This window comes from Streptopelia decaocto (genome assembly GCF_964273445.1).
Source record: "Streptopelia decaocto genome assembly, chromosome: 5".
Lineage (NCBI taxonomy): Eukaryota > Metazoa > Chordata > Aves > Columbiformes > Columbidae > Streptopelia > Streptopelia decaocto.
Window position 1 is genome coordinate 64,162,169 of NC_138659.1, and position 21,311 is coordinate 64,183,479.

At 40.0% G+C, this 21,311-nt stretch overlaps 1 protein-coding gene across 4 annotated transcripts in view; it reads left to right on the plus strand.

Moving 5' to 3' along the window:
* TRUB1 (TruB pseudouridine synthase family member 1) overlaps positions 1-16,702 on the plus strand; it is a 29,736-nt gene extending 13,034 nt beyond the window's left edge. The window contains exons 4-10 of one of the 4 annotated variants that reach the window (XR_014184108.1): positions 6,410-6,491; positions 8,881-8,983; positions 11,512-11,571; positions 12,110-12,182; positions 13,500-13,639; positions 14,753-14,809; positions 16,179-16,261. Coding sequence is in view for 2 of the 4 variants with exons in the window: in XM_082053347.1 (XP_081909473.1) it covers positions 6,410-6,491; positions 12,110-12,182; positions 13,500-13,639; positions 14,753-14,809; positions 16,179-16,393 (567 nt within the window). In the remaining 2 variants the exon portion in view is untranslated. Of the gene's footprint in view, positions 1-6,409; positions 6,492-8,880; positions 8,984-11,511; positions 11,572-12,109; positions 12,183-13,499; positions 13,640-14,752; positions 14,810-16,178 lie in introns of all 4 variants that reach the window. The other 3 variants (XR_014184109.1, XM_082053347.1, XM_082053348.1) reach the window with 3 other exon arrangements.
* The last annotated feature ends 4,609 nt before the right edge of the window (positions 16,703-21,311 follow it).

Below are 21,311 nucleotides of genomic sequence, written 5' to 3' on the forward strand. Positions count from 1 at the left end.
TGTAGTGGTGCCCTCAGTAGGCTGGCTTAACATGCTCGAGTCTCTTTTATGCTCACCCCAGAGGCCTAATCTATTAATAGCTCAGCTTCATGCTCTATTAATATTCACACTTTTTTTAAACTGTTGAAAATCTTGAGGAGACTGCACCTATTGTGCTGCAGAAGCTCTTTCCTCCAAAAATGCAGGATATTTTAAGAGCATGCTCTAGTCTGATTTTTCCATTCATGAGGTCAGTGTCACCTTCTTTCCTCTTGACCTTTCTATAATTGTGTATATGTCTGTGCTACATGTACAGCTAGTTCTTGCTCGCATTCTTTAAAAAAAAACCCTTCAGACTGCAACATGGCAAAGCTATTTTTCTCTTACTAAAAATCACTAGGAAAAAAAAGATGTTAGCAGATTTAAAGTAGCCATTCTCCATTGTTTTATGTAGTGTTCCATTCTAGTAATTTTGAGATGCTCTTACCACTGCCTTCAAGAATTTACTGCATCTCCGCGTTAGCAATGGCTTCGAATTCACCTAAGGGCTTTCATGCATTTAATTTTGTCTATGAATTTGTATATACCTATAAAGTCTTACCCCTCTGGAAGGGCTATCTTATATTTCTGGGCAGAGAATTTCCTTACAACTCTGTTTCTCTGACAGAAGCTGAAGGTCATCGTTGTTTGTTTTGTATAATCTGTGGTGTAGCTGCCAGACAGAATGAAGAGGCAGGTACAGAACAGGTGTTACAGCTGAGGATGAAATCTGAGAGCCAGCCTGAGACATATTGGTAAGATAAGTTTCAACAGAGAGCAGGCGTCCAAAAAGGTGTGTATGAAGAGACTGTGGGTTACAAGCAGCTGCTTTTGCACATTAACCTGCATCCCCACATGGATGTTGTGAGCCTGTATTGTGTTTAGAAGTGACATGTGGCTGTGATGCTACCTCGGGTGACCTAGTGTTCCTGTTACTGGTGAGACTGATCCTCTCCCATCCCTGTTCCTGCTCTCTCTCTCACACCGAAATTTAAACTTGCTGCAGTTTTTAGCTATCACCTTAAAGCTTCTCTGAACTCCAGGTAAAGTATTTTCTGTGGGTTCCTCTGTTACAGGTGGTTCTGTTCTTTCACATTGAAAATCTAGTCACCCCACATGTTTGAGCTTTTAAAATAAGCTGACATAAGAGGTCAGAAAATCCTGTTAATCCAAGAGTAAAGATCAGATAGTTCTTCAGCAATGACAGTACAATTACAGCATCTAGCAGTAAATAAAATTTAGTGCAGGCTTAGCACAGAGTCAGCTTTTTCTTTTAGGACCAAAAAAATGAATGGTAGAGAAGAGAAATTGTAGTGTTTGTGTATGTTAAGAGGACGTGTTTGGTGTTTGTGGTTTGTTTTTTTTGGTTTTTTTTTTTTTGGAATTTGTTCTGTCGTAAAATATGGAACTCCTCCAGCATCCTGCAGCCTTTATTTTGCCTCTGTGCAACCTGCTTTTAAGAGATTAGGGCTCTATGCTTTTAATATATTGGAATCTGCTTAGTGAGAGTGCTTTGTTTTGGAAAATAATTGAAACTATGGCAACCCTTGTTTTTTTTCCAGCTTATTTGTCTACCTAGTGTACTTCTTTGGTTTGGGGGATGATTAGCATACTGGAAACCACTGGTAGCTGCTGCTGTTATACAAACAGTAAATATCAGTTATGTGAATACTAAATCCAGAGCTCCTTAGTTGTGCTTTAGAAATCATTACACACAAAATGAATAGTACTGTAAAACTCAGAGTTTAAGGCAGGGCTGTCAAACTTGTTTTCAATGGGGGCCACATCAGCCTGGCAGTTGCCTTCAGAGGGCCGAATGTAATTTTAGGACTGTATCAATGTAGAAGTAGTTACATTAATACAGTCCTAAAATTGCATTCGGCCCTTTGAAGACAACCGCCAGGCTGATGCGGCCCCCAGTGAAAAGGAGTTTGAAAGCCCTGGTTTAGGGCCTTGTCCCTATCGCAGTGACTTAAGTCTACGAAAATGCAAGTGCTCATCCCAGGCGTGCAGACTGATTGGGTTCAGCACAGGAGCACTGATTCTGATCAGCGCTTGCCTGCTGTGTGTTCACTCTCCTTTCCTTCAGGTTCTCCAGAGCGCTTGGGTTTTTGTTTGTTTGTTTTGTTTTATGTTCCCTCAAACATGTCAGCCACACGCAGATATCAGTTTACATAAACTGACTTGTGAGTGTGGCTTCTCTTGCCCAGCTTTCAGCCTCTTGCACAGGGGACTGTAGCCTTTTAAAATTTGTTTTCCTTTACACTTCTATGTTCACTTGCTGCTGTGATTAGAAAATGGGTCATCCTTGGATGAACTCTTATGAACTGCCTCTTCCAGAGAGCTTGCTTGCCTGGGAAATTCTTGCAGTGGGAGCCATCTTAAAATCTTCCTGACAGTTACTAGTGACCTTATTTCATAATTTTTTGCGTTTCTGTCTAGCTCTTCCAAAGTGTTGCTTCTCCGTGTTTGAAAAAGCTTTTAAAACATGTGATAATTTAAGATTTCAAGCCTCTGGCTTCTTTCCAAATACAACTTTGATATAGTAACAGTTAAAACTGAGAAGCTCTGTTCCCTGTTCTGTCTGGTATTTGCTCTGATAAGTGGGGCAGACATGCCTGGCGCTCAGCCCGGGGGCTGCAGCCTCCAGGAGTGCCCCGGCTGGGCTGTGCAGCTCGGAGCTCTGCTGGCTCTACAGCCCCTAACAGGAGAGGATTCTTCTTCCTTCTCCTCCTCCTCCTCCTTTCACAGTTAAATACTTACACTTATAAAGTCTGGCCTTTTTCTCTGGCTTTTTATAGATATGATTTCCCTTTCTGTGTTAGTATAAGGATTTGGATATGAAATAAAAAAGCCAAATTATGGCTATTCTCTTACTAAAACATTATTGTAAGCATCCTATGGTTTATTGCTTGTGAGAATTTTGACTGTGCCCTGTGGTTGTGACTTTAAACCCAAATTCCTCTTCCTAAAATCTGACAGATTTATTAGAAGGTTTGTAATTTGTTTCTTTGGGGTTCCTGTAATCCATTTCTTTCTCCAGTTCTGGCTTTTATGGCTTGTTTCTTTCTAGTGACAAATATGGTGGTAAATGTATGGCTGCTGGGGCACTTCCCTGTCTTTCTGGTCTTGTAGAGACTGCACCCACCATCCATGTCCCCAGCTGTGTGACAGAGCTTTTGCATTACATTGTCGTTGACAGAATGCAGTGGTTTGTCTGTGTAGAGCATCATCTCCAGGCTGTCTCACTAGTGTGAATGAGTGGCTTATACTCAAGGGCTTCTGATCACTTTGCCTTTTGTTTCAGTTGCTGTAACGTCAAGAAGGTGGTTTTCTAGAAGGCTGTGAGACATAGCTGTTCCCTAATTCAAGATAGGTGGGGGAAGGTCTCTGTGCCCTCGGGGTTGTTGTACTGTTGTACAATTGTGAGGCTCTGCTTTGGGACCCTGCAGACCACCCTCAGAAGCTGGAGTTAATGCTCGGTGCAGCAGTGCTTGCAAGTTGTCACTGGGAGTACTTGATCTTGGCTTTTAGTGCGCTACAGTTGCATATTGTGGAGGCTCAAAGGGAAGCTGAGGTGTGCTGCTTTTGATCTTTCAGTGGTTTGGGTCTGGGTCTCAGGATGAGTAGAGGAAAAGGATGTAGGGGCTATTGAGAGGCAGAGCGTTCTCTGATGAGCTGCTGAGATAGGGACATTTCCCATCACAGTCTGCACTTTTTATGCTTTTCCACTGCTTGCAACACCTCCTACCTTGTGTTTTTTGTTTCAGGTTGAGTGGGTTGCAGGCAGTGTGGTTGTGAGCAGTTGCTGTCTGTGTTCCTGCAGTGATTTGTAATTTAAGAATAGAGGAAGAATGCCCCTAGATGTATTTTATAAAATTGGAAGAAGTAAATGATCACCACCACAGGTGAGAAAAGGTCACCAAAGACTTATTAAATGACTCAGAATCTGTTGGGTGCTTCTGAGAGCAGTATGACTTAGAGTCTAAAGAGAGTTAATGCTGAATTTTGACATAAAATAAGAGGAACAATAGATTAAGTCTGGACTCTTACATTATCTTCTACAAGCTCCAGGTCCTGCACACCAACAAAGGGGAAATAAACCCTATTAAATGGCTAGTAAGAATTATGATATATAATTGTAGATACCCAAGGGCACTCCAGAGACTGATCATAAAACAACTGTAATTCTTAATTTCCTGACCTGTTATAGCTTTCTTTGTGGATTATTGCATTGCCGGCTTGAGTCTTTTGTGACTCTTTAAAGGCTCCTGTTAGGAATGGGGATTTGTGACTAATATTTAAGGAGGGCTTTTTGCCATTTTTGCAGAAATTAAAGGGTAAGTCAAATGTTGAGATTTGGGTTGTATTGTTCATATAGTTTGTGTTTACATATAAACAGATGGTACTATTTCTCCATTGCTGGGAGGTCAAATGTAACATGTTTTTGTAACAGCCAGCTTGAAGCAAGATAGCCAAAACCAGAATTAAGAGGAAGAAAGTAATTCAAACCGAAGTAGTATCAGTACTTTGATTTGGAAACGTCTGAAGACTGTGTGTGAGGCTTCAGACTTTCAGATTTAGAGTTTTATTGAACTGCTAAGTTAATTCATCATGTTAAATTTATGAAGTTCTGCTCACATGTTTTTGTTAACCTCTGGAATAGTTACTGAATAATGTCTCTTTCTAGCTATGCTATTACATGTTAAGAACTAGATCACTGAATGTCTTGGAAAGCAGGCAATTTTATGGTCCTAAAAGCAGGTAACTTACTTGAAAATTTGTTTAAATATTTATTGTGGAACAGCCTTCATCCATTCTTCCTTTAGTTTATTTCCATATATTCAAAAATATGTAAACTTCAAGAATTTGATTTTGAAATGCCTAATTTTGCAGTTGTCTGGAGGTTCAGACATCTGCAGTATTTAGGAAAAACATAGCCTTAATGTGGTAAGCAAAGAATACAGTTATTTTTATATTGAAGTGGGCACTCCACTGCCTTTTGTTTGATTATTTCTGCTGCTTCCATTTTGCAGCAGTTGCTTGAAGAAATACATTCAAGTGGCAGGTTGTCACATGGAACAAAATCAAGGCATGTCTTAGTAGTCCCTCTTTGTAGGTGTCATTTATGTGCCCACACTATTATTACTTGAGCTTGTCTGTACTTCTCAAGTACATGAAAAAGGATGCATTGCATTAAAGAGTAAAATGTTCGTGCTTATGCATGTTTGGATGTGTTTCAGTAGAATTTGCTCAACCAGCTTCTAGTAGATGTATCCTTTTACAACTTGGTTCAAATTGTGTTAGCTCAGTTTGGAGTAAATTCATTGAAACCTTACTGGGAGTTAGGCATGTGGAACACTTTGGTTGTTCTCTCCCTCTCTCTGCTTTACTTTGAAGGGCCCTGGACTTAACATAGGGCTGAGAGAATTGGAATGGAATGGGCCAGGCAGTGGGTCAAACTGCAGATTTTAATACCTGAGGGTATCTCCAGACTTGACCCAAACTCATGTTACAGAGTGAGTCTTCATGTGTTGGCAGCCTAGTGAAAAGACACGGGGCAGCTGGTTCACGGGCAGATTCTGTCAGCTCCAGCAGCTCCTGCCATACACCCACAGCGTGGCAGTGCTGAGGGTGACAATGGAGAAGAGAAGGACATCAGCTGATAATGCAGCAGGGACAAGAGCTGCTGGCCTGGGAACAGGTTGATCCCTTCTTGCAAGATACAAATACATACACTGAAGAATTCTTTAGGAGGAGTGGTGAAACAGAAACATTTGGAGAACCCGTGGTGAGCAGAGATGTCACTTGGTGGCCTTGCTTGCTCTCCTCGTGCTAATCACAAGGTCTTTACCAGATTCCAGATGTTCAAAACTCCAGCTTTACGCTATTGCATATCAGTGCATCACATGGCAGAACTGTTGTAATGCTTTGCCTTGGAAGTGCGGGTTCTGCTTTCACAAGTGAAGGTCTTTGTGACTTTTTTTTTCTTTAATTTTTAAGGAACAGAAAAATTGTGTGTGAAAGGTACTCTGTGTGCCTTGCTTCAGCAGTGACATATGACACCCCACAGAGACTTTGATTTTACCACCCTATTATCTTCTTTGTGGTATTGATGTATTTATAGTAAAAATTAGATTCCATGTTGTTTCTCCCTGGGGCTTCTAAAACCGAAATCATAGGTGCATGTAATGCGGGATTTAATTTTTGTTTAATGTCTTTTCATCTTTGCTTTTAGTTACACAAACTTGCTGGATTAGTTATTCAGATAGCAATCTTCCTGTTCTGATTTGAAATAGTTGGTACTTGCAGTCTTTATTAAAAAAAAAGGGAGGGGAAAAAGAAACAACCTTGAAGACCTGACTCACTAATCTCTCTTTTTCCTTCCCAGAAGTACACTGCCATTGGACTGCTGGGCAAAGCTACCGATACATTAGATGCTACAGGAAAAGTAACTGAAGAAAAACCTTATGGTAAGCATAAATGTTTCTGTGTACTCGATATAATTTGAAGGCACAAATGGTCTCTATTTTAGAAAAGCAGAAGAGATGTTTGGAAGTCTATGAATTAAATGTAAATGTGAAATCAAACTAGGATTATTTCATCTTCAACTCCAGTGCTCATATAATGCAGACCAGCCTCATGCAATTATGGCCAGTACAAGTGTTCTTTTCTGTTGGAAGAAAACAAAGGAGACATTAGGAGGGAGAAAATAGGATTGAGCTGGGCTGTGCCATTTTAAGTCTTTGACAGTCTGACAAATGACATGTTGTGTCCAGTAAAATTTTCTCCTTTCAGTGTACAGTCTTATGAGTGCTCTTTGAGTAACACCCTTCAGGGCCAGTGGAGGAATAAAATCCTTAGATCTTCCCTCTAGGACTCCCCTTTAGCTAAGACTGCTCAATGTAAAATGGGGGTGGCATAAACTACTTTCTACATATGTTCCCCTACCAGATCTTGTTCTTGCTTGCAGTCTGTGTCCTAGCAACTTTAATAAATGAACTTTTCTGACCCACAGAGCAAAGTGCAGGAGTTTAAGTTCTCAAAGCTAATCCTGACTGTGGCTTTGTTGGAGTGGACATTCCACAATACCCAGGGCATCTTAGAAAAAATGGAGGACTAACCAGGGGCACACCAAATGTTATTTACCATTAGTTCTTTTATAGTCTGGGAAAAAAAGTAAAAAAAACAATAGGTGACTGGTTGCTTAGCAACGCTTATAGGTCCCACACTGTTTGTCGTGCCTGGTAATAGTTACATGAAGTAAATTATCTCTTTTGTTAATAACATGATGAAAATGGTAGCCTGGATTCCACCTCTCACCCCCAGTCTTCTTTCTCCTGCAGTTTTTCTTTTTGTATGAGGCAGGCAAGTGTGAATTTCTTGTCCACGTTAACTTGATGGATTGTTCTGAATAGTATTATTTACTAGTTAATGTTATTCAGAGATGTTGGATCATTTGCTTCTGCTTCAGGATCAAGTTCTAAGTCTCTCTCTAAGCTTCTGAAGGACTGAGCATCCCTATAGTGTTAGAGTTGCCAACACTTCATGATGGTTGGAAAACACTTCCTTGGTTTTTATGTATTCCTCCCAGAAAGTGGAATGCTGTGATTCTGCTGCACCGAGTAGGATTCATTTTAGATACTTGCTCACATATAAGCTGTGAAATATCAATTAAAGTAGATGCAACTCCCATGAACAATTAATTTTAAAAAATCTGCTTCTTGAAACACTGGTCTTGCTTTTTTATTTTGTACTGCTTACTGCAGACAGAATACAGAACGGTGGTTTTGTGTGTGTTTCTTCCACTGGTAGCTTTTGTTGTAGTAACTCCCACCTCTGCACCACCTCCTATGTTATGGTGGTTTAGCTTTCTGTTAGATTGTGTTCTTGGGGAACTGGTTTGGGTTAAAAATACCCCCTTTTGAGTCGCTTATCTTTTTAAATGGAGATCAGTTGCACGATCCAGTTCGCCATACGGTCTCATGAAGAGCAGTACTGGTGTTGCTGGGGCTGTGCAGTTTCAGGTGTTGGATGAAGTTTCCTTTTGCTGAAGCTGACGGCTGAAAGAAATGCTCATGAAATTGGTCTCCGTTGCTTTCCATTTTGGTGTAAATCAGTCAGATTTGATTCTTCAGAAAGAAGAAAGAGGGAACATGCATACTTCTTTTCTCCATGCTATCTACATATTTTGTATTTCCTTCCTCTTCTTCTGATCAAGCAGGTATTTCTCATCTTTCCAGTGTCTTCTCCAAAGCAGCTTGTTTTCTGCATGATTCCCTGGGTAGCCTGCTACCCATAATCCTACTTGGTACTCCAAGAACAGACAAACCAGATATTTGAGCTGAATTTCAGCTTTCCTTTGATACCTAGAAGGATCCTGGGAGAAGGAGAGCATCTTCTAAGGAACAGAAATCCTGCAGTGCCAGCAGCATCCAGGATTGGGCCTTAGTGCAGAGAAGGGGCACAAAAACAGCTTGCAGGATATATACAACACTTCTTGTGGTCCAGTGGAGTCATTCTGGAGGAAAGTGCTTGCAGAAGTTTCCTGCTATAAAGAAAGTGTTACTTTGTAGTCCTCGAAAGTGTCCCTAGACAGCAATGTAGAAAGCAAACAGTTGTGTATTACAGTTAGTTGCAATGAAAGGATGCACTAAAGAGAGCTCCTTGGGTTTAACCCCCTCCTCAAATTCTCATGTTTTTTTTTTTTGTTTCTTATCAGACAACAAATTTACGTTTCCACATGAAATTAGGTTATGGTTTCATACAGCTCCCAGTATATCCGATGCTGACTTTGGAAGCAAGTAGTGTTTCACATTCTGCTTTATTGAGAACATGAACTTTTTTTTCCCTTTTTTTTAGTGTTTGTAACTATGCACAGGAATGTACATTCTGAAACCCACTTCTGGCTGCCTGCAGACTATATCCAGACATGGAGAACAAAATTCATGAGGATTTTCTGCAGGTCTCTGCTGATTATGCTGGTATATGTGTTCAATAGCACTACCTGAATAATTTGGAAAAAGTAGTCCTTTCAGCATTCTGCTTGTCTGTTTGTTTGCAAATAATTTCTGCCAGGCCAGACTGAGTCGAGGTCATCTGCTCTAGTTCTTTTGAACTGGCCTGGATAGTTTGGTGTAACTTATTAACAAGTGCAGAGCAGTATCACCCTTCAGTGGAGGCTTCTTGAGGTTGTGGCACAACTGGCACCTTTTGGTTTGGTAACTTGTTTAACTTCCTTCATTATTATAGCAGGAAAATTGATTAGCTGTCACCACTGTTCAGAAGCATAACTGTTCTTTAAAATTTTCGTGTTAAAAGCTAATAGGTTTAAACTAAATGTTTTTAGAAGCATTGGGGGCCAGAAGTTTTGGGTGCTTTGGGGTGCTCAGAATTATAGGGAAGATGCAGAGTCTATGCAGAAATCACAGAACCGTGCTGTCAATCTAAAGGCTTAGGAAGAAATTTAGAAAGCAGTATTGGATTGGATATATTCTAAACAGTGTTCTCACAGAGCCAGTACAATCATTTTGTCTAAGCTAAGGCTGTCGTTATTCCTGGGAACTGGGTGCAGTTGTCACATGGGCCAAACCTCGACAATCCTCACTGAAATCATTGTGAAACAAGGTGGCAGCGCCCGCACCCCTCCTGGGAAGCACACGGAGCTGCAGTTTAAATCCAGCTTCTAGCAAAAACTCCTGGTCTGCAATACAGCAGATACTTGGTATTTGCAACAAGGATATTGAGAGGAACAGGTGAACTCTTGGTGGCAAGTTCAGTGACAGATGCGTCCTGCAGAAATGTCTCTCAGCCCCTTACTCTCAGGGACTGGAGAAGAAAAGTCAAATGGGGAAAGTTTTGGAACTGTTGGTGCCAAGTAGCCTTTATGGGTATGTTCATATTCCATGCTTGATGGAGGGTTGAGTCCAGATGCTGCCCTAAACTTGCTGACCAGACAAGTTGTTAAGCTGCTAAATTCAAGCCTGCAGCCGGGTGAGTGAGACCAGTGGGCTGAGGGACCAGTTCTCCTGGGCAGCAGGACTGTTCCCCCCCTGTGCTGCCGAGGTGACTGTGGGAGCTGAGAGGTGGTGAAGGAGCTGGTTCCCATGTGGCTGTGTGCCTGCAGAGCCATAAGGCCAAACTAACGCCTGTGACAAATAAACAATTTAGACATCGTGAAACTTTTTGTTTGGGACAAGACTAATAGTGCATTCTTTATAACTGAGAACTGGATGAAAGCTCCACCAGCTTGTGTGTTCTAGGAGAGGGCAAGGTGCCAGTTTGTGCCATGATGTATTGCAGAAGACAAATATGATTTATTTTCAAGCTTAGCAAACTCATCTCTAAATATTTACTTTGACAACACATCACACAACTTCATTTTTTAATGGCTTAATGCATCCTTTCTTGCATTGTGAATGTTTTGGTTTTTGGTTTTTTTTTTTCTTTTCCTTTCCTGAGGTAGAGATTGCCTATAGCATGGGAGAGATTGCCTTAGAGGTGAGATGTAACCTCTCAGTCAGGGGAATATGAGATCCGAGCAGGAACTGAATCAGGTGGCTCATCAAATGCCCTGGCCACAGATGCAGTTCATGGTATGAAAACTGGAAGAGAACCCCAAGTGACACTTACGCTTAGATCTTAAATACTAAATTCTAGCATGAAGCAACCTGGGGTTCACGAGACGGCTGACAGGATCACCGGCATAGGGCTGGGTCGTGCTAACTTTCCACACATAATTTTGTTGCTAAACTGGAGTAATACAAACAGAAGATTGAAATAACCATATAAGAAGCTCTTCAGAATATCCAGACTTACTGTTTTGTTGTTCCTACCCCATATTCTGATGTACCTCAGTGTCTCTCAGCATCCCTGACTGACTTTCATGCCTTGCAACCTCACTGTTAATGATATTTCTTGGGACAGCTGCTGGAGCCTTGGGACAGCATCTGCTCTTGATACTGCAAAGTGTGCTTGGCAAAAGTGAGGTACCACATTGCCGTCTTCCAAAGCTGCTGTGGAAAGAAACCTCTTCTTTTTTACGTACAGCAAGAAACACATTTGTTTTGTAAGGTTTGCAAGTAAAGGGCTCTTCCAAAACATAATGAAGGCTCAATAAATCAATTTGGTTGTTTTATGTTCCAGGATGCTGTTGACTTAGCAGGGTGACTCTAATTGAATATAACTTATGAGAAACAGGACTAGTCAAGTCCTAGACAGCAGAAATTCACTGAAGTGCATTGTGATTACAGATCTTATGTTTTCACTCTCTAAACAAATTAGAGATGAATGTCATCTCTATTGAATAGTATTTCAATAGTAGAAATAGTATAATTTTCAATTATATTATAATTTCAATACTAGAAATAGTATTTCAAAGAACCAAAGCAATCAGCTACTTAGATTATAGCCGTCTAATAAAAAAGGGACAGATGTGTACGTGTACTTTTAAAAGAGAGTAGATTGCCTAAAGCAGCTATTTTTCTTTTACAGGATTTCTTCAGTAAAATTGCCTTACTTAATATATAACAATATCCTGGTATGCATTTTCAGGTTAGTTGTTTGATACGGAAATTTGATATGTTGTTCCAGATGCAGTCGTTTTCTTCACTAGAAAAAAAAACCAAACCCCACAATGCTTTTGTTCTGTAATAATCTGTTTTCTTTTCCCTGCAGTTAGGTACTGTTAAAGAGAAGTGTCCAAGATTAGATGAGCATTTTATTCTTTTTGGTTCTTTAACAAAAACGAGAGTAGGACAATTTTGTAGTTCTTGCGTAGTTCCCAAGAAAAATGAATCTGCAGTCCCAAGAGAGAGAAATTGCAAAAGAAAGCTGTGTATATTGGGATTTCTGCCCTTCTGAAAGCATCCAGACTGTCTTAATCACCTTGGACAGTTTGTTCCACTCTTTTGGTAACAATTCACCCTCCTACCTACATTCTGTTTTTTATCTCTTTTCTTTGGTGTTTTTCACCCAATCTAAATTCCGATGGGAGGGAACTCTTCATTATATCTATTTGCAGAACGTCACTGATGCCATTAGAGCCATGTGAATAATCAGTGCTAACATACTTACTGTTTTCTTTCTACAGACCAGATAACAAAAGGAGATCTGGAAAATGTACTGCAAAAGTTCATAGGGGACATAATGCAGGTTCCTCCACTGTAAGTTCCACAATATTCAGATACTCTAGGCACATATGTTTAGCTGTTGGAAAAAGAAAAAAGACACATTTTGGCAAGAGGCTTGAGACAAGGCAGTCTCAGGAGTTCAACGTTTGCAGGTCATGTCCATTTGAACATCAAGCACAAATGGTGACTTGGAGTCCGTGGGTTATTGGGGTAAATGTAAAACAGTGAAGCAGTCTTAAATGGCTTAGGAGCGGTTGGTGGGTTCTATCCTGTCTTCCAGTTAGAAAGCAAAGCTCCGAGTCTTTAATTTTATCTGTGGGGTAAGGAGAGGCTTATTGACATGTGTGTGGAAGTGCCTTAAATGACTTTGAATTAGTTTTCTGAAAACTTAGGGTATGAATGAGTGATGAGTGACTGAGCTTCTGTAGCTCAGCAGATTTCTTCTAGTCAGGTGAGCCATAGTAGCTGGCGATGTGCAAGCTTTTAACTTGTGACAGGTGGCTTTTATGGTGATTTAAGCTAACGTGCTTTCCTGTGCATTTACAATGGGTCGGTTACTGTGGTTCCAATGTGAGCCCTGCAAGGTCAGTAATTCAGTGAGTGTTCTGCTTCATGTGACCTGTTTCAAATTACCCTCTGCTAATATGAGCAACATCTTTTTCAATTTTTCTGCAGTCGTCTTTCTGTCAAGACCACAGTTGGAGCTTTGGATAAAATTCCATGGAATCAGTGACATTAATTTTTTGCTCTATAGTGGTCCCTTAGACACCCTAGAACAAGGCTACATATCTTGGCAGTTGCTGTTCAGGGAAGACCCTGTTGTGAGCTGAGGAAAGGCGCAAGGCAGAATTCCAGGGGTTGCCTGCACAACACTGACAGAGAGGACACCCTGCAGACTGCTAGGAGACACTGGGGCAGAGGTGGCTGCAAGTGTTGGACCCCTTATAGAAACACTTTGTTTTCATAAACTACCAATTGAGTGATGAAACACTTTTAAATCTCTACAGCAACAGATAAATAAAGGACCATCTCTTGTTTTCCAGTTTATGTAGCTACTGGCAAAGTAGATGATTCTGTCTCCAAGAGATTTCAGAAGCACTTGCTAGGTTGTGGGGTTTTTTTGGTGGTTTTTTTTTTTGTTTGTTTGTGTTTTTTTTGTTGTTGTTTTTTTTGTTTTTGTTTTTTTTTTTTGGTGGTGTTTTTGGTTTTGTTTTTTTTTTGTGAGCGCTTGGAAAGGATTAGAAGGGTAAAATGTATGCTGCTGTAGTACAATATTAACAGGATCTTGAGGACGGGAAGCTTGTTCTATTACAGCCGTATGACACAAATTTTCGTGCTCTATCTGATCAGCTATTCTGCTTTGAAGAAGGATGGAGAAAGGCTGTCAACTCTGATGAAGAGAGGAGAAGCAGTCGAAGCAAAGCCTGCTCGGCCAGTACGAGTGTACAACCTCTCTCTCCAGCAGTTCCAGCCACCACTGTTCACACTGGGTAAAGGCCAAAGAATGTTACATAGAGTGATGCCCCCAGCTTGTTAGTGTTTATTTACACTCAGAATGGGACTAAGATAGTGAAATGGGTTTCATTTCCCTCAGCTACTTATTTTGGTGTGAGCCCATGTGCGGAGACTTTCACTGTGCAGTAAAAGCACCATATTCTGGTTTTAGGTTAAGCTGATTATATGTAATCTTCCTGTGAGGGAAAATTCTGGGAGGCTGGTCAGGGGATTATTTGCATCTGTCTATGGTCTTGCAACCTCCAGCTCACTCCTCCTTTCTCAGGTCTACTTTGCCCATTCTTTTAGCCAGGTGCCCAGACCTGCTGGCTTCTCTCCCAGGGTGCACTTCAGTATCAGTTGCTGTCAGACCTCTTTCTTGGTTGAAGAGGCAGGATCTTGTCCTTCCTTCTGTTATATATGAAGAAGCTTGGGTAGTACATTAAGAAGCGCATGAATAAATAAACCCAAAAGACTTGTAAATGTTTGATGCTACATGAGGTCAGGATAATGTCTTGCATTGATCAACTGCCTAGCTAACCCGTAGTCCTCTGATGGACCAGATGTTATATGATGAGCAGGTATGAGTGACAGAACTCAGTGCTTTGTTACTTCAGCCCTTACTTTATAGTTGGGTGACTGGCAACTGATCACTGGCAGAGAGGGAAGGGAAGGGCTGAGAGACCAGGGAAAGTTAAAGGCGAATTTTAAAATTTTATTGGTGCTGCCTGTGATCAGTATCTTAAAAGCACTGATAGCCAGTTTAGACTTTACTTGAAATAACTTGTTTTCTTCGTTAGAAATATGAATCAACCTTCTGAAACCTTTAAAATAAATAGCACTGAAGCATTTGTTAACATACCACAGCAAGTACTTTATTTCTAGTGAGTTAGTTCAGTTGCTATTGTATTTGCTTTCTCTCCTGTCTGGGTTAGCAATCTCACCCGCACATATGTTACAGGATGAATAATTGATGTTGCATCCTATAAATATTTTATCACTGGGTTGTTTGCTTAGCGCATTTTTACATTTATGTGGGGGCATGCTTTCTATGTAAAGTAGATTTTACATTGCATTGGCAATTTACCATGTCACTGTTAACATTCCAGATGTTGAATGTGGTGGTGGCTTTTATGTCAGGAGCCTGGTCAGTGACATTGGCAAAGGTAGGCATGAAAAAAACTCATTAAGCTTTAAGGAATGAATGTGTCTCTTGAAGGAAAAAATTTGTCATTTTCTATATCTCCAGTGACCAGACCTATGCGTTATTTTGCAGAACTGTAGTGGTATCACTTGTTTTTGTATAACACACTGTTTTCCTTTGGAGCTTGGGGGAGTGAAGGCTAAATTGCCAGAGGACCTTGGGGGGTGGGGGATAAAAATTGAGCAAGTAATAGCACTGAGCAAGATAAAACAAGGCAAGGTGGGGATTTTTTTTTAATCTCCTCCGTATGTTAAATCTAATTCAGATTAAAAGTGAGAAGAGAGGAAAGATACTGTCTTTTTAAATGTTTTTTATCAGATTTTGAAAACAGATTGCACAGAACATTATCATGCACATAATAAACCCTATCTGCGGGAAAGACTTCTACATTTCTGATGATTTTTCTAGTGTTTTCTTTCTCCTTTGCCTGAACTGTGGTTTTGCTTTCCCACAGGGTTGTTTGTCTTGTGCTCTGTATCTATCAAGCTGCATGATGGAGAACAGATAATACATTTATTTTTTTTAAAAACGATACATTTGCAGATCAAAAATGCAAGTGATGTGGGATAACCCTGTGCATTTCAATGTGTTATTCGTACTTAGGCAAGTCAAAGATGCTGTTACAGCCTTCTGAGCATACTGGCTTATGTTTAGTCCTTCAAAATGGCAGACCAAGATAAAGCCTGTCCTCTGCTGCTTTCTTTTCAAAAATTTAAAATGCAGTAGAAATCTTCCTGCATCAGAAAGGACAGGAGAGAATATATTAGTATACCTGTGTGCTTGCAAGTCATCTCTGGTTGCTGTTATGTTTTATACCCCTCCTTATGTAATTCTGTCCTGCTGGTATTTATTTAATGTATCAGAGCATTTGTTTGTATCTTTTAATTTTTCCTTATCTTACTTTATATTGTCCTGATAGGCAGCACAGGATAAAAACGCCCAAGATCCTCCTTGAAGGCAAAAAGTGCTAACGCCTCAAAGTCTGTGGACAAATAGTACATGGTCTTCTAAATCACTTGCAAATACAGAATGTTCTGCTTATGTCTAATGTCATTATTTCCCCTTTTTCATTCTGATTTAAATCTGGAAAATGTTTTGACAACTTTCTCTCAGATTTTGAACCCTTTGCTACACTGGAGATCTATTGAAATTAAAGGAATTCCTTGGCTCAAATTTAAGTTATAGTTGACCGATAAATCTTCATGAACTTCCTTCTCAAATAAAGCAGAATAATGTAGAAAGCTACATGTAAAAATATATTTTCAATGAGTTGCAAATAGTTAAACCTGACCATGCACTTTTTCTAAATCCTCTTTTCTCCTTCACTGTAGAACTCTCTACCTGTGCCACTATGCAAGAGCTGACCCGAACCAAACAGGGGCCTTTCACGCTAGAGGAGCATGCCCTTCATGAAGACAAATGGACAATTGATGAAATTGCACGATCCTTAGAGCATTGCACGTCTCTTCTCCCGGCAGAGCCATCTCATAAAAAATTGAAGACAGAGCATCCTGGTGAAACTGCTGTGAGCTGTGAAGATAAGTGATAAGTTGGGTCAAGGAAAAAGACTGAATGATTGAGACATTTTAAGATTGGATTTGGATTGTCTTGCCTCCTGTGTAAATTTACAAGTCTGTACTGGGAGGGTGACAGACTGCAGAGCAAGAAAAATGGTTCTTTTGTTTTCTGAGGTTCGAACATGCACTGAAAATATCCAGCGCTTGCTGTTTCCTGATCTGTTTGTTTTCCTTCTTGCACACTGTAAATGAGACTGCCACTGATGTCAAGTCTTCATAAACTTCATAAACTAAGCTGTCGTTGCTGATTCCTCAATAAAAAAAATTATGAACCTTAAGGTTTGATAAATGTGCTCCAAAATATTTTTTTTTCTTTATAGCTGTTAATTGAACCCTGAAATACCATGGTGACAAGACCGTCATAGCTTGGAGGATACAAGACGGTGGTGTGGCAGTTTGCTTTCTTGAAATCCATTTCAGGAAATGTCAGTTTAACTGTAGTTTTTCCTATGCAGCTTGTTCTTTCAGTCAAATGTTATCTAGAATGCATTAAATGTAGATGCTAATATTTTACATTAAGTCTGAAATATCGGTGTAAGTGCATAGTTTTAAGTATAAATGATCCCTGAAGATAACAGTTTGATAACAACTGCTCTGAAGAGTGCAGTCATCGTTATAGGTGTACGTATCTTATTCTGGTACAACATCCAAATTTAATTTAAAGTATCCATAATTTAAAGTATAGTTGACTGTTATGCCCTTCATAGGGCTTATGGAATTTACTTTTGCCATCTGTGCGTTGCTCGAGCTGTCTCTGTGGTTTGGGTGAGGGCTGACATGCTTCTGGGCTTTGACGGAATATGGTCCTGACTGGGCAGGAGAGGGACCAACCAGCAAGGATCCTCGCTGAAACCATTTTAATTCACTGGGGCAGCGAGGGCCTGTTCCGAAGTTCGTGTAGACAGAAGAATTTGATTGCACTGATTATTTTTCACCACTGCTACCCTTGGGATTTACAAAAGGACTAAAAGCCAGTGCTTTGGGAATGCTAAAAGGCACCTCAGTTTGTTTCCTTGTGTGTAATGGACTATCCTGAAAGGACTTCCCTTTGTGTCCCCATACATGTTAGCAGCAGCTCTATTTTCCTCTTCTTGTAATGGGAAACATGGTTTAAACACGAGTGACATCTGAGAGAATGCTCTGCTTTTGAAATTGTCACCGAAATGTCACCAAAGAGGGGTGGCCCGGCTGCTGCTGCAGGTTTATCCTGCGGCCTGCTGGGCTTTGTACAGTTCCTCCACCTTTGGGTTTGACGCTGGTGCGCAGGGACTTGACTCTCTGAGTGACCAAATGCTGTAAAGTCAAGAGTTTGCACTTGGGTGAGGGTGTAACTTTGTGAAAGAGACGTGAGAATTTCATTTAATACTCTGTGTTAATGGAATTGCTACTTTGCACGGTAAGTTATCTTGGTAGCTAGTTATCTCTATTGCTTAAAAGAAGCTGTGGTTTATTCCCAATTTGACTTGAATCTCCACATGCTGCATTTTATGTCTTTGTCTGCACCTTACAAAAAGCAATTTCTCTGTGTGCTGGTATGAAGTGAAATGCTCAAGTTCCAACCTTACTTTCAACCTAAGAAATAAATATCCTGAAGTTTCTCATTGCAGGATACCTTTCCAGACATCTATAGAGCTTTTTGTTTTCTATAAAATAAGAAACTGAACTCTATGCAAGATGAATGGAGCTTTTTGTGTAGATAGAGTTAATGTTTTATTGTTCAGTAAACAGACAGTTTTCTTCTTTTGTATATTCTTATAAAGACCTTAAGGCAAACGATGAAAGTACCACAAGCAAATTGAAATGTTAAAGCACTGTAGCGGCATATTTAAAGTACAATATGGATGAACTAATCATTGTAAGAAATTTTGATTTCAGAGGTGGGAGAAAAGAATTGTGTTCAGTAAGAGAACAGTGGGAGATTTTAGTTGTTTCTTTTCAGGGTGGGTTTTTTGGTACTTTGGATTGGAACAGAGAAGAAAGAGATTATTTCCTAAAGAGATCAAATAAAGCAGAAAACATCATTTTCCAGTATACTTGTCTTGAATGATCAAAGACTTTGATTGAAACACAGCTTCTCTTATTGTCTAAATCTGTTTTTTCCAATAACCTAATTTATGTTATCCCAGTGGTCTTCTGGATTAAGTTCTCATTTTCTTTATTTATCTTTCTGCTCTTTTGAAAATAGCCCAGTAGATGTAACTCTGTTAGTCTTCTTGTTTCATCCACAGGGATTTGTTTCTTCAAAAATTAGTGCTATTGAGAAATCTTTCTATTAATAGGGTACATTTGTATACAGTGTTATAAGTGTCTAGCACATTTTTTATCTCATCTGTTTGTTTAATGCTCACCATGGTTTTTTTGCTATTCCATGTAAGACCCCCTGTTATTTTTAATTTCAAAAGGAGAATTGTATTTTCATCAGCTTTCAGTTAGCTTGCAACTGGTCTGTTGCAATTTTTGCTAACACATCTGTGATCCTGAGAAGACAGGATCTGTTCCATAGCCTAGTCACTCGAGAGAGTGAAATGGCAAGCGAAAGAAAGCCTCTTGTTGACATCAGCAGATTTTAACTTAGGCTGCAAGTCCTAATATATATAGAAAGTGTAGGGAGAGGAGGAAGGCAGTTGTACACATTCAGGTGTGTAGATGATGTTTCTAAGGACTGGAGGTATCTTTCAATTTACAAATGCAACTTCCCTCAATGCTTTTATTCCTCTGAAGCAAGTAGAGGCTTTCACCAGCTCTAGCTAGAACTTATTTTCCCTGGGATTCCTCTCATTTTCCCCAACACCAGGTTCTGTCACCTCCAGAAATAAATGCAGAACAACTTTATCTCCAATCAATGACCAACTTCTCACATAACTTGTACTGCACTACAGAAACCATTTTACTTACAGGATGGGTAGCAAGTATGTTTGGTTGTAGTTGTAAAAGGGTGGATAGCACGCACACCTATGGCAGAGAGCAAATAGCTGTTCTTTGAAGACACAGGGTGAAGAATGCGTAAAGTGAACAAATTATGCAACAAGAGCTCATTTTATGACTGCTCGAATGCTCTGCCCCGGGTACCCCCAGGCTCCAATGAGTAAGAGATCCATTAGTCCCAATGAACAGTAACTGGCAAGCCACTGAAAAATCTAGGAACAGCTTTTTTTAGACATGTTTTAATGAGTGTTTAACCCAGTATCTTGAAACTATCCAGATCTGGAAATAAGTGTTGTGTTCCCATGGGAACCTAGGGAAATACTCATTTTAACCGTTTTATTCTTACTAATATGCACGTCCCTGAGATACTAGAATTCAGAATTGTGCTACAGCAACAGAAAAACCTAGTTTTTTCAAGAACAAAATATCCTGGATCTTGATTACTGACAGTCATGATATCTCAACACTAAGGGCTATTTAGAGTGAGAGGAAAAGTGTGCATAGAGTATTTCTGAGACTAGTAGAAGATTTAGTACTGAGTGCCCAGCTGAGACAAACAGTAGTTAATAGGAATTTTATGCTACTCTGGCCAGAAAATCTTAATGTGTCTGTGATTTACCGTTTAGAATATATCCTTGACACAGACTGAAAGATTTGTCTTATTTTAACGGGTGTTTTTCATGGAGCAATCCCTGCTAGAAAAGCGTGTCCTGCTTTTTGATCTGAATATTGTCCCTCTTGAATTTGGGCTTGTGATCTTTAGTCTGTAGCAAATTTTCTGTGGTCTGGCCCTGGCTCTGCTGCTGGTGCTGCTTCAGGCAGATTGACAAGGGCTTCATAATTTATTTCCTCCTAATGCCTCTGCCTGGCTGGCTCTCTTTCTTCTTTATTTAAATGGTAGTTTTTCTGTGCACTTCATAATATATTTCTGCTGCCAGCATGTTAAGCACTTTTTTAATACTTTTTAAGCAAAATCAATGCGATCTTTATATATATGTAAAAATAAATCAAATCTGAGCCGTTAGCAAAATATTCTAGCAGTGCCTTCATCAATAACGAAGCATTTAGCATCTTACCCTGCAGTTCTGTTTTTGATTTATATGTTTATTGAAAGAAAATAAAGTTAAACTTTATCCTTGAATTTTGGGATACCTTAGGACTTTGTTTTTTAGTGTAATAGATGGTGAAGTTTCTATTCAGAGCGGGAATGTCATTGAGACTTTAATGGCTGGGGTCATTCTGTTTGCTTGGCAGTCAAGGAATCAGTTGGCAACAGTAAGAATTTTATTAAAAAGGCTTTAGAGACAAAGCATGTGTGTGCACGTGAGAGTGTGACCACAATGTTCAACCAGAGGCAAGTCATAGAGATGGTGAATGGGTTCAGCCAGCCTGGAAAAATTACTGTCCCTATTAGAAAGCCGTCAGGGTTTCTAATAGTCATGGGTTTAATTTGCTTCTTTGTGAGACCTGGTTAAGGAAAACTCCAGTACTTAAGAGCATGTTGAAAGAGCAGGTTTGTCGTCTGGATGCTGATGTCTCCACTGCGGGTGATGAGATGACAAATCTTTTCTTACTGTCTCAGGGATCAACTGCTGAGATCGTGTAGGTGTTAAACAGGCAAAGCAGGAAATTGGTAATTGGGAGCGGATGGTTTCAGTGCTCAGGACAAAAAATGGGCTATACTGCAAGAAGAAAACCATATTTTTTTTTCCAGTTCTGTTTTGGGGGAGGTGTTGGCGACACTGACATGGCTCAGAGAATGTTTTAGCATGGCTGCCTGAGAAAAGCCTAATGTTTTTATTATGAGTGTGAATGTCTTGGGTGTTAATCCTCTTCCCTCCTCACCTCTAGCTCAAAGAACTGGGGTTAAATCAAAGCAGCAGCTTCTCCTCGACTCCTGCGTCTCATTGCAGTGTGTGTTGTGGGTGCTGAAACAATCCTGTGCTCAGACTGTGGGCTGTA